Source organism: Protopterus annectens, chromosome 10.part0, assembly GCF_019279795.1.
Source record: "Protopterus annectens isolate FY-2018-M chromosome 10.part0, PAN1.0, whole genome shotgun sequence".
In the NCBI taxonomy this organism is placed as follows: Eukaryota; Metazoa; Chordata; order Ceratodontiformes; family Protopteridae; genus Protopterus; species Protopterus annectens.
Window position 1 is genome coordinate 1,240,663,297 of NC_056744.1, and position 14,267 is coordinate 1,240,677,563.

General features: G+C 42.0%; 1 protein-coding gene across 1 annotated transcript in view; it reads right to left on the reverse strand.

The window, feature by feature from the left end:
* CC2D1B (coiled-coil and C2 domain containing 1B) overlaps positions 1 to 14,267 on the reverse strand; it is a 2,494,855-nt gene that overhangs the window by 1,435,586 nt on the left and 1,045,002 nt on the right. The window contains exon 10 of the mRNA XM_044085963.1: positions 9,444 to 9,574. Coding sequence (XP_043941898.1) covers positions 9,444 to 9,574 — 131 coding nt within the window. The remainder of the gene's footprint in view (positions 1 to 9,443; positions 9,575 to 14,267) is intronic.

Sequence of the window (14,267 nt, forward strand, 5' to 3'; positions counted from 1 at the left end):
CACACAAAACCTTAAGAAAAGTCTGAAGTCCGGAAGAACAGGGATGTGATAATAACCATCTTATAAGTCAAGTGTTACCATGAAACCAGGGAGAAGAGGTAATAGGTTGTAAAGTGACATCATTTTGTATTTGCGCACAATCACAAACAGGTTTAGAAAAGAAAGATCCAGAACTAGACTCCAAGTGTTTTCTTTCTTTGGCACTAGTAATATCCTTGAATAAAATCCTCCCCCACCTGGGAAAGAGGAATTGGTTCTATCAGTCCTCGGGACTGCACGTGATGAAATGTGGAAACAAGAGCCTAAAACAATCTGTTGCCAATGAGAAAAAGAAAGATTCAGACTTTCTGGAAGAAAAAAAAAAGGGGGCCAGGGTGGGAGTGGATTAGAAGTCCTCTTGAACAGTTATTCAGACTTGTTGGACTGTCCTTGATTTTGGGAGATTTGAGACTTCTTTTTGGAACACCCCTCATCACTTCTCAAAAGTCTGTTTGCTCGAATTCTGTTGAAATTGTTTATTCTGTTTTTTTGCCAAAACTGTCTGAGGAGAAAATCCCAAGGACAACTCAGAAAAGGAGGACTGAAAAATCTTAAGAGAGTTCCTGGATCAGCTTGCCCCTTTAATCATACTTTTGATCATCTCTGCAGCAGAGCAGTAAAACACTAAATCTCTCCCCAAAGGAGAATTTAAAATCTCATTTTTGACATCATCTGGAAGGTTCTGATAATTCAGCCATGCCAGCGTCCTAGAAGAAGAATCAACACAGTCATACATACATACTGCAAAGAACGGGTAGTGATCTGCGCAATAGAAGAAACTAGATTTAAAGCAGATAAAACATTCCTCATACTTTCACAAATTATCAGAATAAACTACCTTAAGAGCCTGACAAAATAAGTTGCAGAAGTATACACTTTTCCCCCATGACTATCAATAATTTTCATATCCTTACAGAAACAGTCAGATTGGAATTAACTAAGTGCTTAGCACCAGTGGGATCAACTAAGGGTACAGCTACTGGGTCAGATTTGAGAATAGTTTATAAAAATTTAAGAAACTGAAGAATTTTATACATCCTATCTGTCTTTTTAAGGGCAGCTGGCTTGCTATCAGGAGAAAGTACAGTTTTGTACCTACCATAAATGTAGATGTCCGATAGGTATGCAACTGCAGTCCTGACATATGGGTTGTCCTGCCTCAGGCAGCCTTTCGGTCGGCCGGATTCCAAAGTCTGGGTCTGGCGTCGGCTGATGTCGGCCTTGCCCCGACGTCAGAGCACCTGGGGTATAAAAGCGTCAGCCGACGCCATCTTCTTCAGTGTTTCTTGCCCCAGATGCCAGGTGCCCTCTAAGGAAGGCTAAATTTTGAAAATAGAGAAAAAAGTCCAGACAAGTACAACAACATAAAAACAAATACACCATAAAAGATTATCCCAGGTAGCTAAAATGAGGGGTAGAAACCCAAAAGAATACCACAGAGGGGTAGGTGGGAGGGAAAACCTGACTGCAGTTGCATACCTATCGGACATCTACATTTATGGTAGGTACAAAACTGTACTATGTCCTTCAAGGATGCAACTGCAATCCTGACATATGGGTTGAATACCATAGCCAACCTGGGGGTGGTAGGCACTAAGACAAAGATGGTGTAGCTAAAATGCCCTGCAGGACTGCAGAAGCAAACCCTGCTCTGGATCTGGAATATAAAGGCAGGTTGTAATGTTTGGAAAATGTATGCACGGAGCTCCATGTAGCAGCTTCTAAAATGTCCTTTGTTGCCACTCCTCTTAAAAAGGCTGTGGAGGTGGCTGTAGCTCTGGTGGAATGTGGCCTGATGTCAGCTGGCACAGTTTTTCCATGAAAAGAGTAGCAGAATCGAATGCAATTTCCAATCCATTTAGAAATTGTCTGTTTGGAAATTGCTTTTCCCTGCAATCCAGCAGCGTAGGCTACAAAAAGCTGGTCAGATTTTCTGAAAGACTTTGTTCTGTCCAAGTAGAAGCGCAACTGTCTGTGTATGTCCAAGGTGTGCAGAAGTCTCTCTCTTTTATTTTGAGGATTGGGAAAGAAGGTAGGCAGGTGAATAGCTTGATTCAGGGACACCCTGGATACCACCTTTGGCATGAATGACGGATTGGTTCTCAATGAAACTCTGTCCTGATGAAAAATGAGAAATGGTTGTATTGCCATAAGGGCCTGTAGCTCAGAGACTCTTCTTGCTGAGGTTACTGCCAGAAGGAAAGCTGTCTTCCAAGACAGAAATTGCAACTCTGAAGATGCTGCTGGTTCAAAGGGAGGAAGAGTTAATTTTTCCAGCATGAAGTTGAGGTCCCATGCAGGCACTGGTTTATTCCTAGGAGGGTTGATGTTCTTTATACCTCTTAGAAACTTTTTTAGCAATGGGTGAGAAAATACAGGCGGATCAGTGTTATATTTGGCAGATATTGCAGAAGCATGTATTTTTATGGAAGAATATGAAAGGCCATTGTGGAGCATTTCAGCCAAGTATTCTAGGATCTGTGGAATGCTCATCAGTGATGGGTCTTGACCCTTTTTGCTGTTCCAGATAAGAAATCTCTTCCATTTTGCTGAGTATGTTTTTTTAGTGGAAGGTCTGCACGCCTCCAGGATGATATCTTTTACCCTTTTGGAAAGTGTATCCTGAGGAATAGTCATGGAATCTTCCAAGCTGTCAGCTTCAATGTTTTCAAGCTGGGTGTAGTGTCCTGTAATTGTGCTGTGTCAGAAGAAGTGGCCATTGAGGAAGGAGCCATGGATTGGTGTGTGTCAAGCTCCGTAGCAGTGGGTACCAGTGTTGTCTTGGCCAGTCTGGAGCTATCAGTATGACTTTCGGTTGCTCTGTCTTGATCTTTAGTAACACCTTGGTCATCAAAGGAAGAGGTGGGAAGGCATATAGTTTTAGAGAGTTCCAACTGAAGGAGAGAGCATCCACCTTCCATGCTTGAGGATGGTATGTCCTTGTGCAAAATTTTTTCAGATGGTGATTGAGGTGGGAGGCAAAAAGATCTATGTCCGGCCTTCCCCATGCTTGAGTTATTTGTAAGAAAATGTCTGGATGCAACATCCATTCGTGTGGATCCATGATGTTTCTGCTTAGGCTTACGCCAGAACATTGTCCTTCCCTGGTACAAACTGGGATTGTAGCTCTATTTTCCATTGTAGGGAAATATCCCAGAGATTCATTGCCAGTCTGCAAAGAAGGCAGGAATGGGTACCTCCTTGCTTGTTTATGTACCACATAACTGTGGTATTGTCTGTCTTTATTAGTAGATGACCCTGATGCATGAACTTTTCGAAGGCCTTGATTGCATGTATCACCGCCAGCATTTCTTTTTGGTTGATGTGCAGGTGCTTTTCTTTTTGTGTCCATTGTCCTTGAATGCATCTGCCCTCCATGTGAGCCCCACATCCATAGTCTGAGGCGTCCGTTGTTATGGTTTGACTTGTATGAGGCTTGCTGAAAGGCAGACCTTTGTTTATCTGGCTTGCTTGAGCCCACCACAGAAATTCCTTTTGAAGGCATGGAATGAGTGGGATCAATGCTTCCAGGCTGTGGCTGTGTTGAGACCACAGACTTTTTAGATACCATTGTAGTTTCCTCATATGCAGCCTTGCGTGTGGAATCAGAAGAATGCAAGATGCCATGAAACCCATGGCCTGCAGGATTTTCTTTGCAGTCATCTGGGTGTGTGTTGCCAATTTTCTGAAGTATTCTGGTAATTGTTTTTGTTTTTCTTTTGTCAGAAACGCCATCTGGGTGTTTGTGTCCAGTGTGGCACCCAGGAAAGGTATTTGTTGGGATGGTACGAGATTTGATTTCTGAATATTGACTGTGTATCCCAAGGCCTGCAGTAGGTGAATGACATAGTCCAAGTTTTTTAACAAGGCTTGTTGGCTGTCCGCTTGTATAAGGCAGTCGTCCAAGTAAGGGTATATTTGTATCCCCTGAAGTCTGCAATGTGCAATTACTGATGCCAGGCATTTCGTGAACACTCTGGGCACAGTAGATAAGCCAAAGGGCAATGCTGAGAATTGATAATGCTCTGAGCCTGCAAGAAATCTGAGGTATCTTCTGCAACTTTGTCTGATTGGGACATGCAGGTATGCCTCCTTGAGGTCCAGAGTTACCAGCCAAGACCCCTTGCTCAGCATGGGAAGGAGTTGCTGTAAAGTCAGCATTTTGAATTTTGGCACCATAAGGTAAGTATTCAGTGCGGACAAGTCCAGAATGGGTCTCCATTGGTTTTCTTTTCTTGGAACAAGGAACAGTCTTGAATAAAATCCTTGGCCTTGTTCTGCAGAAGGAACCTTTTCTATTGCTCTTATTTGAAGTAGGTTTGTTATTTGTTTGAGTGCCTCTGCCATTTGATTTGGTGGCAGGTTTGGCCTGCCATGTCTTGTTGGTAGTGTATGAAAATGGAATCTGTATCCTTTGTCTATTATGTCCAGTATCCATTTGTCCTTTGTAATATTGTGCCAATTTTGTGAGAATAAAGATAATTTTCCGCCCAAAGGTGCTTCTAATTGAGCCCTGGATGGCGGAGTCAAAGTCAAGTCATTGAGATTGTCCCTGCGGAGCAGTGGAAGGTCCTGCCCCACTTCTCTGGTTCAGAGGCTGCCATTGACGTCCTCTGTAGGAGCCTCGAGTTTGCCCTCTACCTCTGCCACGTCTGTTTTTGCCTCTTTGAAATTTGTCTGTGTCTGGAAAGGACCAATGCTTAGAAGGCCAATTCCTGCTGAATCTTGGAGGCTGTACCTGGAGGAAATCTTTGACTGTTTGCACTGATTTTGCCTTTTCCTCTATTTTCTTTAAAACCTCTTGTGCAGTAGCACCAAATAGCTTATGTTTCTCTAGTGGTGCGTCCAAAAGCTTAGTTTTCACATGGTCTGGCAATGTTTGTTCCTTTAACCAAGCATGTCTGCGTATGACAGCACCTGTCATTGCTGCTCTACATGAAGCTTCCAATGCATCATATCCACACTGTAGGAAATGGTTGCTATCCTGCTGAGTATTATGAACCAATTCCTGTAACCCCTTTCTATCTAATGGTTCAGGGGAAGCCAATTTCTTTTGCAAGTCATCCAACATGTATTCCTGATACTGAATCATATGAAATTGACAATTTAATGCTCGCATAGAAAGGGTGGAAGATGTATATACTTTCTTGCCCTACCTCTCTAAAGCCCTAGAATCTCTTTCTGAAGGAAGTGGATTCTTAGCAGTAGTGGAGGAAACCCCTTTAGGCCCCTGAGAAATAGTTTCAGGGTCAGCAGTATGGCCCTTGTACAGAAATTGATGTGTGTCTGGGACCCTGTAGTACCTGTCTGGCTTGACAGGAGCAGGGGGGAGGGAGTCAGGGGAAACACTAGATTCTAAGTACACATCATCTAAAACATTTAAAACTGGAGGAATAGCTAAGGGTCTATGCTGAGGTAGCTTTAAAAATTCCCTTAACCTTTTCCTAGAATCTGAGTATTCTTGGCCTTGCCATTTGAAGTGTTCCCTCATGGAATGAAGCGTTTCCCCAAAGGAAAACTCCTCAGGAGGAGAAGCAGAGGGAATGGATTCCTCCGCATCAGAATCCTCGTAGGCTGGGAAGGCCTCCTCCTGGTAGTCTGAATGTGCAGAATCACCTGAGGCCTCATCGGAGGACTGGGGATCTACCTGCTCAACCCTAGGCCTCTTGACAGAAGGTGGCTGAGAGCCTCTATCTGGATGTGGCTGAGAACCCCTAATTAAAGAAATAATGTCCTCAGCTAAACTTAAAATTTGAGAACCAGAAGTGGATCCCAAAGAAACAGATCTTGGAGGGAGAGACTTGGCCTGTTTGGCAGCCTTAGCACGTGTGTAGGCCTTAATGGACATAGACACTGGAGGCCTGGCAGCCCCGCGTGCTGGAGTAGTCTTATCCACTGAAATGGTGTCAGAAATATCCTGGGCTACGGTCTCAGAGGGGAGAACAGAAACCGGCACCGAGCTGGCCTCCGGTACCGAAGTAACCGGTGGGGCGGTGTCGTCGGTCTGTAGCGGTTGTGAAACTGGCTCAGAAGAGACCGAGACACTCGCGGTAGGCCTAAGTGTGGTGTCAGCCGAGACCGCGGACCGCGGGTGTTGGTCCTTATCCTTCCGTTTTTTAGGTAAATGTGCTGTCGGAAGCTCCAATGGCATGATACAACAGAAATCTTCCCCCAAAATAATCCTGTGCAAACTCTGCCCGACGCCTAAGAGTGCGTTTATTGAAAGAAGCACAAGCTGTACAGGCCGAGACGTTGTGTTCTGGGCCTGGCAGGGTAAGCAGTAAGAGTGGAAATCCTTATGAGGTATTTGTTTCCCACAAGTTAAACAATTATTAACTTTTACAGTTTTATCTGACATCGGCTGAGGCAAGAAAAGGTCCCCAAACGGGGTACTTAGCTTTTTTGAAGACTTCAGTAGCTGAAAACACAGGAGCTGGCCGACCGGCACTTGCGAACTGCTTCTGCTTCGGGCGCCGCGCGGCAAGAAAGACTGAAGAAGATGGCGTCGGCTGACGCTTTTATACCCCAGGCGCTCTGACGTCAGGGCAAGGGCGACATCAGCCGACGCCGGACCCAGACTTTGGAATCCGGCTGACCGAAGGGCTGCCTGAGGCAGGACAACCCATATGTCAGGACTGCAGTTGCATCCTTGAAGGACATTTGCAGGCAGTAACACACACATCCTCTAATGCAGTCAGAACAGGAGGAATGGTGTAGGTTCTGGAAAATCCTTCTCTAACAACTCACAGTATTTTCTGACAGACTGAGAAGACTCAGTGTTCTCCCAATGTAAACAATCACACATTCTATTAATAGTCTCAGTGAAAGAGAAATCCCCACAGACAATCAGAAACTGAGATCTCCTCTGAGTCTAAATCTGAGTGAAAAAAATTTAATCTACCCCTGCATCTTCCTGCTCAGATTCAGAATCTTAAATGTCTTCTGGAAAACAGGAATTCCTCTTTATTTTACCAGAAACTATTCTACAAGAAGGATCAACAGCCTGAATTAAACTCAGAGCCAGAACTAGTAAACTATTCTTATCCAAAGAAATTTGGGGATTGAGAGATACATGCTTGGTTCTCTGTTTCTTTTTGACTTGAAAAATGGGGTCAGCCATGTTACTAATGGTGGAAGCTGCTTCCCTAGGGATGGACACATCACTCTGACAAAACAGAGAAATCTTCCCTGTTTCCTCTCCCAGGGCTGTCAAAAGTGTCTTTCCCTTGCCCAGTGGGGGACTCCAATAACCGCAGAGGATGTGGCTAACCCAGGTCCATAATGGCTGTAGGTTCTACACCAAAGGGATCTGGGATAAATGTTGAGTGGTTTGAAGAACTAATGGCTACAGCAGTCATCCACCTCCATCTGAAGGAAATTGCTAGTCTGCTGGGGTGGCAAAGGCTGTTTACTTACTATTTTTCTTTTTGTCTCTGGAAGAAGGACTGACCATAGGACCAGTAGTTTGTTCAATGGTCAAGCCAAACATGGTGCCTTTCTCCCAAGGAAAACAAGCAGCAAAAGCTGGTAAAAATTAAGACTTTAAAAATCACTTTTTAACATAAAAAACACAGTTAAAAGCACATTAAAATACTTTGCTAGTACAAAAAAAGTAAAAGAAACACAATTTATCCAAAGAAAAAATGATTTTCAATTACTTTAAACTTTTCAACTGACAGGAAAAAAGTGCACTTTTATTTAAAAGTACAACATAGTCCATTAAAACACAAACTCCTTGCTTTAAAAATAATTTTCCTGAATCAGAAAGTGTTATTAAACAAATTTTTTTTTTCAAGGGAAGTTTTTTCTCCAAGGGAACTTATCTGCCCAGCAAAGGAACAGCACAAGCTGACTGTCGATCCTCAAAAGCCTCAGAAGAGCATATTCTTCAGTGGCAGGAAAGCTCGGAAGGGCTTGACACCCAAACCCGTCTTTCTACTCAGCTCAGCTCAAGCTGACTGATTGGCAGGATATAAGCCATATAGCCAAGGCTACAGCAGCAGTTATCAATATGATTAACATCAGACAGGATCTAGTTGTGTAGTCTGCTCCAGGGCCACAAATGCAGACAGTGGCACCAGGGAAAGAAATAAATGAGGTGAAGTAGGCCAATCCAATCAACCCCAATAACAAAAGGGATGGGATGATAATATTCTACTTGTGTTTTTAAAAATGCCCCCTTTAGTTCCCAATATGCTTCTGTGGTGCTTCAAAAAGAATATGCCAACTTTAAAGATTCAGTAGATGGTTGGTCTGGTGGTCAAAACATGTGAAAGTTCTCTTTCTTATGAATGCCTGCTTGAAAGTCTGGAAGGAGTCTCGTCTTTAATTACTACTGTCTCCAAGACTGGTGAGTTGTAAGACTGGTACTTGAGAGGAAAAAAAATTTCTTCCTCAGTGCCCTAGGGGTGGAAAGGGGGACCTGCCTCGTCAACTTTGGATTTTTTTTACTCCTTTTTCTATCTTTTTCTTTCCTTTTTTTCTATCTTGTCTAAAAATTCTGCAGGAAGAAAACCCTTGATAATTAATTATTTTGTCTGTCAGTTAACGACTGAAACTGTACTATAAATAGTACAGTCAGCATTTAGATTTTCTGGCCCTAGGCAAACCACACACAATTTGTGGCCATTCTAAGGGCAAATTTTATGACCACACTAGCTGAATTTTTTTGAACATGTTATCCATATCTAAGACAGCGAGAGTAAAATAAGGTATGGCAAACTTTTTTTTTGTTTTGTTTACACAACAAAACTAGACACTATGAAGAAGCTGAGGCAAAAAAGTTATAAAGACTGTGAAAGTCTACCATGTTTTCCCCGGGCTGAAACTGAAATGGGTCCAATGAGATCAGTGCTCTACCCAGGTTAATAAATTCTAAATAAAATAAAATAAAATAGGCTATCTTGACATACAAGCAAAAAATTATAAATGAAGAAATACATTTTAATACCAGAAAGGACTAACATATAGAAATCAATTTGGAGAACTTGGCTACAAACTTAGGCTTGAACACTCCCAATGGTGAAAAACGAGACTGGAAGTCAGAGAATGACAGGGGATGTATGGGAAAGTTCTGAAGGAGTTAGAGGCTTGGAGCACTTGTTAATGCCAGATCAGATTTGTCAAAGTGCTTGATGATCAGATGGATGGATAAAACAGGATATGAATCGTATCTCTCTGTTTCAAAGAAAGGCATATTTACTTCTGAAGGTATCGGATGCAGCACTAATAGACAGCGAAATATTGACAGGATTGTAACTTTCAAAATTACCTATAAGCAATCTAGTCCCTGTTACCACCACTATACTGTTGCTATAATTTACCCGTGAAATTCTACCATACAGCATCCAGAATTCAAAGCACATCTGTTTTTACATGAGTGTTAAAAAAGATGTGCTGCTTACCTTGGCTATTCTCTGATGCATTCGAGCCTTCCGCTCATCCCCTGCTGCCTTTGCTTGCTCTACTGCTGAATTATACTTCTCCAATCTCTGCTGTAGAGCATCTAACACTGTCACTGGCTGTGATGGTGCCTCTTTGACCAAAAAAAAAAAAATTAAATATCAATGCACATTTATAACCTAGTTCTCAAATAAGTTATTTCTTTTATGAGAAAGAAACAGATACTTATAAACCAATTCAAAGTCAATCTTAAGGGGTTAGAACTAAGTAATGTTGAGAAAACAAAACAAGGAAAAAAAAAAAAAAAGAAAAAGAAAAGCGTAATGGTGGCAGCCAACTCTCATTATAGAGCCAGACTCATCAGTTAAGTGCTTTCACCATAAAAAGCTTATTCAGTACTGAGGAAACAAGTGAAATACCTCATTTAATCATATTAACTGAGAAACATGACACCAAGATATCTAATGAATTGTACACGTGAAATCCAAATATATGTGCATTCACACATAAAATACATGAATCAACATCTAACTAAATTGAGACAATACATATTTATATTACCGTTAAAAAAATTTTAAAAAATACTTTAAACAAAGCAAAAATAGAAGTTATGTACTTACCTTAACATTCCATGTGAGTTATTTATCTCGCCTTTATTCTCACCGATGGGTACGGAGCCGATCCTCGGCTCCGACATGGCCGATAGCAAGCTCAAGGTTTGCCAGTAACTCAAGACCAAACCCCTTATTCCACAATGCACTGCTGGAATTACCTCAGATCTTGTTTGCTGTGAATAACAGTATATACATATATATATACATATATACAACATATACATACTCTCTTATATATATATATATATATATATATATATATATATATGGTTCTCTATCAGAAGCCTGAAACACTATAAGCCTGAAAATCAAAATCCTGAAAACTATAGACTGAAAATTCAAAATCCTGAAAGCCCAAAATCCTGAAACTCAAAATCCTGAAAACACAAAATGGACATACTGACGTCATTGTGGCTTTGCTATTGTTAGCCCTGTGGTGTTGGGTCATGCGTTGGGTTCAGGTAAGTGTGCGGTTGGTTTTATGTTAGGGTTAGAGGCGGTTTAAGTGAATTAGGGTTAGGGCACAGGTTAGGCATGTATGCAATAGTGACAAATATTGGGGTTAGGGGCGTTTTAAGTGAGTTAGGGTTAGGGCGTGGGTCAGGTGAGTGTGCGATAGTGACGGACCTTAGGGTTAGGGTTAGGGTAAGGGTCAGTTGGTAGATATTAGTGTCTTTATAGTGACATATTAGCATTATTTGTGTTTTCAGGATTTTGGGCTTTCAGGATTTTGAATTTTCAGTCTATAGTTTTCAGGATTTTGATTTTCAGGCTTATAGTGTTTCAGGCTTCTAATAGGGAACCATATATATATACATATATATATATATATATATATATATATATATATATATATATCCAAGAAGAACACTCCCCAAAGAGGAAGAAGAAATACTGAATAACCAGGAAGGTACTAGCCTCTAAGTCAACAGTCAGCCTGAAGGGGGAAGGAGGGAGGGATGTGAGAATAAAGACAAGATAAACAACTCACATGGAACGCTATGGTAAGTACCTAACTTCTACATGTGAAGTTGTTAAATCTCGCTGTTTATTCGCACTGATGGGTAGCGTCCCTAGCACCCTCAACCTTGGGTGGCTCACGGGAGTATGTTCTTCAGTACCGTAGAACCAAAGGAAGACCTATCGCTTGAAGCCCTATCTACTTTGTAATGTGTGATAAAGGTATGAGGCTTAGACCAAGTGGCTGCAGCGCAAATATTGTCAAGGGGCAATTTAGCTTGAAAAGCAGAAGAGGTAGATACAGCTCTGGTAGAATGAGCTTTCGGTTCGTGCGTTAAAGGCATGCTGGCATTTCTATAAACAAAGGATATACAATCGGATAACCATTTAGATAAAGTTATTTTAGCCATTGGATTGCCTTTTCTTGCTTCTGAGAAGGATGCAAAAAGTTGGTCTGATTTCCTAATATCTTTAGTTCTGTCAAGATAAAATCTGAGCTGTCTGTGAACATCATGTTTGTGCAGCATATATTCCAATTTGGTAGAGTGGTTGAGGAAAAAGACTGTCAGTTCAATTACCTGATTGATATTTGATTCAGAACAGACTTTAGGTAAAATTGAGGCATTTGTTCTGAGAGATACTCTATCAGCATGGAAGATCATATACGGTGGTCTGATAGATAATGCTTGAAGTTCTGACACTCTGCAGGCAGACGTAATGGCCACAAGAAAAATTGTTTTCCAAGATAAAAATTTTAAATCACAAGAACATGCTGGTTCAAAAGGGGGTAGAATAATTTGAGACAGCATAAAGTTTAAATTCCAGGGAGAAAAGGGAATTTTGATCGGAGGTCTTGTATGAAAAATGCCTTTAAGGAAGGTTTTAGATAATTTATGAATCATAATATTTGCGCCACCAAGACCAAAGTGAAAATTTGAGATAGCAGCTAACTGAACTCGAACTGTAGCAGCTGCTGCCCCTTCCTTAGAAATTTTTGTTACGAATTCTAAAATCGAAGATAGCGGAGCTCGGAAAGGGTCAATATTCTCTGCGTTGGCCCAAATTGAGAACCTTTTCCATTTACTGCCATATAATTTCCTGGTAGATGGCTTGTGAGAAGATAAGAGAATCTGTCTTGTATCTTCTGAAACTGAATGAAGCCTGGCAATTAGGGGAAGTGGATTAGCCAAGCAGTCTGTTTCAGAGACTGCAGAGAAGGATGAAGACCCCTTGACGGGTGAGTCAGAAGGTCCGGAACTGGGTCCAGGATCCATGGATCTTCCAACAGATGATGGTGGAGAAAAGTACAGTTTTGTACCTACCATAAATGTAGATGTCCGAGAGGTATGCATCTGCAGTCCTAACATATGGGTTGTCCTGCCTCAGGCAGCCCTTCGGTCGGCCGGATTCCAAAGTCTGGGTCTGGCCTCGGCTGATGTCGCACTTCACCCGACGTCATGGCTGCTGTTTACTGGGTATAAAGGTATCAGCAGACGCCATTTTCCTCAGTGTTTCTTGCCCCAGATGCCAGGTGCCCTCTAGGAAGGCTAAATTTGGATAAATGCAAATGGTTCCAAACAGTAGAGAGCAAACAATATAAGCATGTATATACATATATACAAACAAATACACCATAATAGATTCCCCCAGTTAGCTACAAGATGGGCAAATACCCTAGGAGTACCAAAGAGGGGAAGGAGGGTGGGTAATCCTGACTGCAGATGCATACCTCTCGGACATCTACATTTATGGTAGGTACAAAACTGTACTATGTCCTTCAAGGATGCATCTGCAGTCCTAACATATGGGTAGAATACCATAGCCAAACTGGGGGTGGAGGCACTAAGATGATTATGGTGTGGTTAAGATCCCTTGCAAAACAGCAGTTGCAAAACCTGCTCGGGATCTGGAGTATAAAGGTAGATTATAATGCTTGGCAAATGTATGCACGGAGCTCCAAGTAGCAGCTTCTAAAATGTCTTTGGTAGCCACTCCTCGTAGGAAAGCTGTAGTAGTGGCTGTAGCCCTTGTGGAGTGAGGTCTGATGTTTTCTGGAGTTGTCTTTCCATGAAAAGAGTAACAAAATCTAATGCAATTTCCTATCCATTTTGAGATTGTCTGTTTTGAAATTGCTTTTCCTTCCATTCCTGTTGCATACGCTACCAGAAGCTGGTCAGTCTTTCTGTTGGTCTTGGTTCTGTCCAGATAATAGCGCAATTGCCTGTGCACATCCAATGTATGTAGTAGTCTTTCCCCCCTGTTCTGTGGGTTGGGGAAGAATGTTGGCAGGTGGATTGCTTGGTTCAATGATACCCTGGAGACCACGTTTGGCATAAAAGTAGGATTAGTTCTCAAGGACACACTATCCTGATGGAAGTTAAGGAAGGGCTGTACTGCCATTAATGCCTGTAATTCAGAAACCCTTCTTGCTGAAGTGATTGCAAGCAGGAAAGCAGTTTTCCAAGATAAGAACTGTAATTCTGCTGTTGCTGCTGGTTCAAAAGGGGGAAGAGTTAACTTTTCCAGCACAAAGTTAAGGTCCCATGTAGGCAAAGGTGGCTTCCTTGGAGGCTTTACATTTTTTATTCCTCTCAGAAACTGCCTGAGTAGAGGATGAGAGAAGACTGGAGGATCCATGTTGTATTCTGCTGAAATTGCTGATGCATGAATCTTAATGGAGGAGTAAGACAGGCCATTGTGGAAAAGCTCTGCTAAGTATTCCAGGATGTTAGCTATGCTTGCTAATGATACATTTTCTCCTTTTGCTGCACTCCAAATGAGGTATCTTTTCCATTTGGCTGAATAAGTCTTCCTTGTGGAGGGTCTGCGAGCCTCCAAGATAATGTCTTTAACCCTCTGAGATAAGTCTGGGTTATTTTGCTTTATGTAATATTCCAAGCAGCTAGCTGCAGTGTTTTCAAGTTTGGATGTAGGATCTTGTAGTTGTTCTGTGTTAGCAGTAAAGGAACCAGAGGTAGAGACCATGCGTGTGTCCGAGACATACTCCTCAGTAGCGGGTACCAATGCTGCCTCGGCCAGTCTGGAGCTATCAGGATGATCATGGTTGATCTTCTTTGATCTTCAGTAGCACTTTGTGCATCAAAGGAAGAGGTGGGAATGCATATGCTGTCAGGTTTTCCCAACTGAAGGATAGGGAGTCCACCTTCCAAGCAAGTGGGTGGTATGCCCTTGTGCAGAATTTCCTCAATTGGTGGTTGTGTGGGGATGCGAACAGGTCTATTTCTGGTAGTC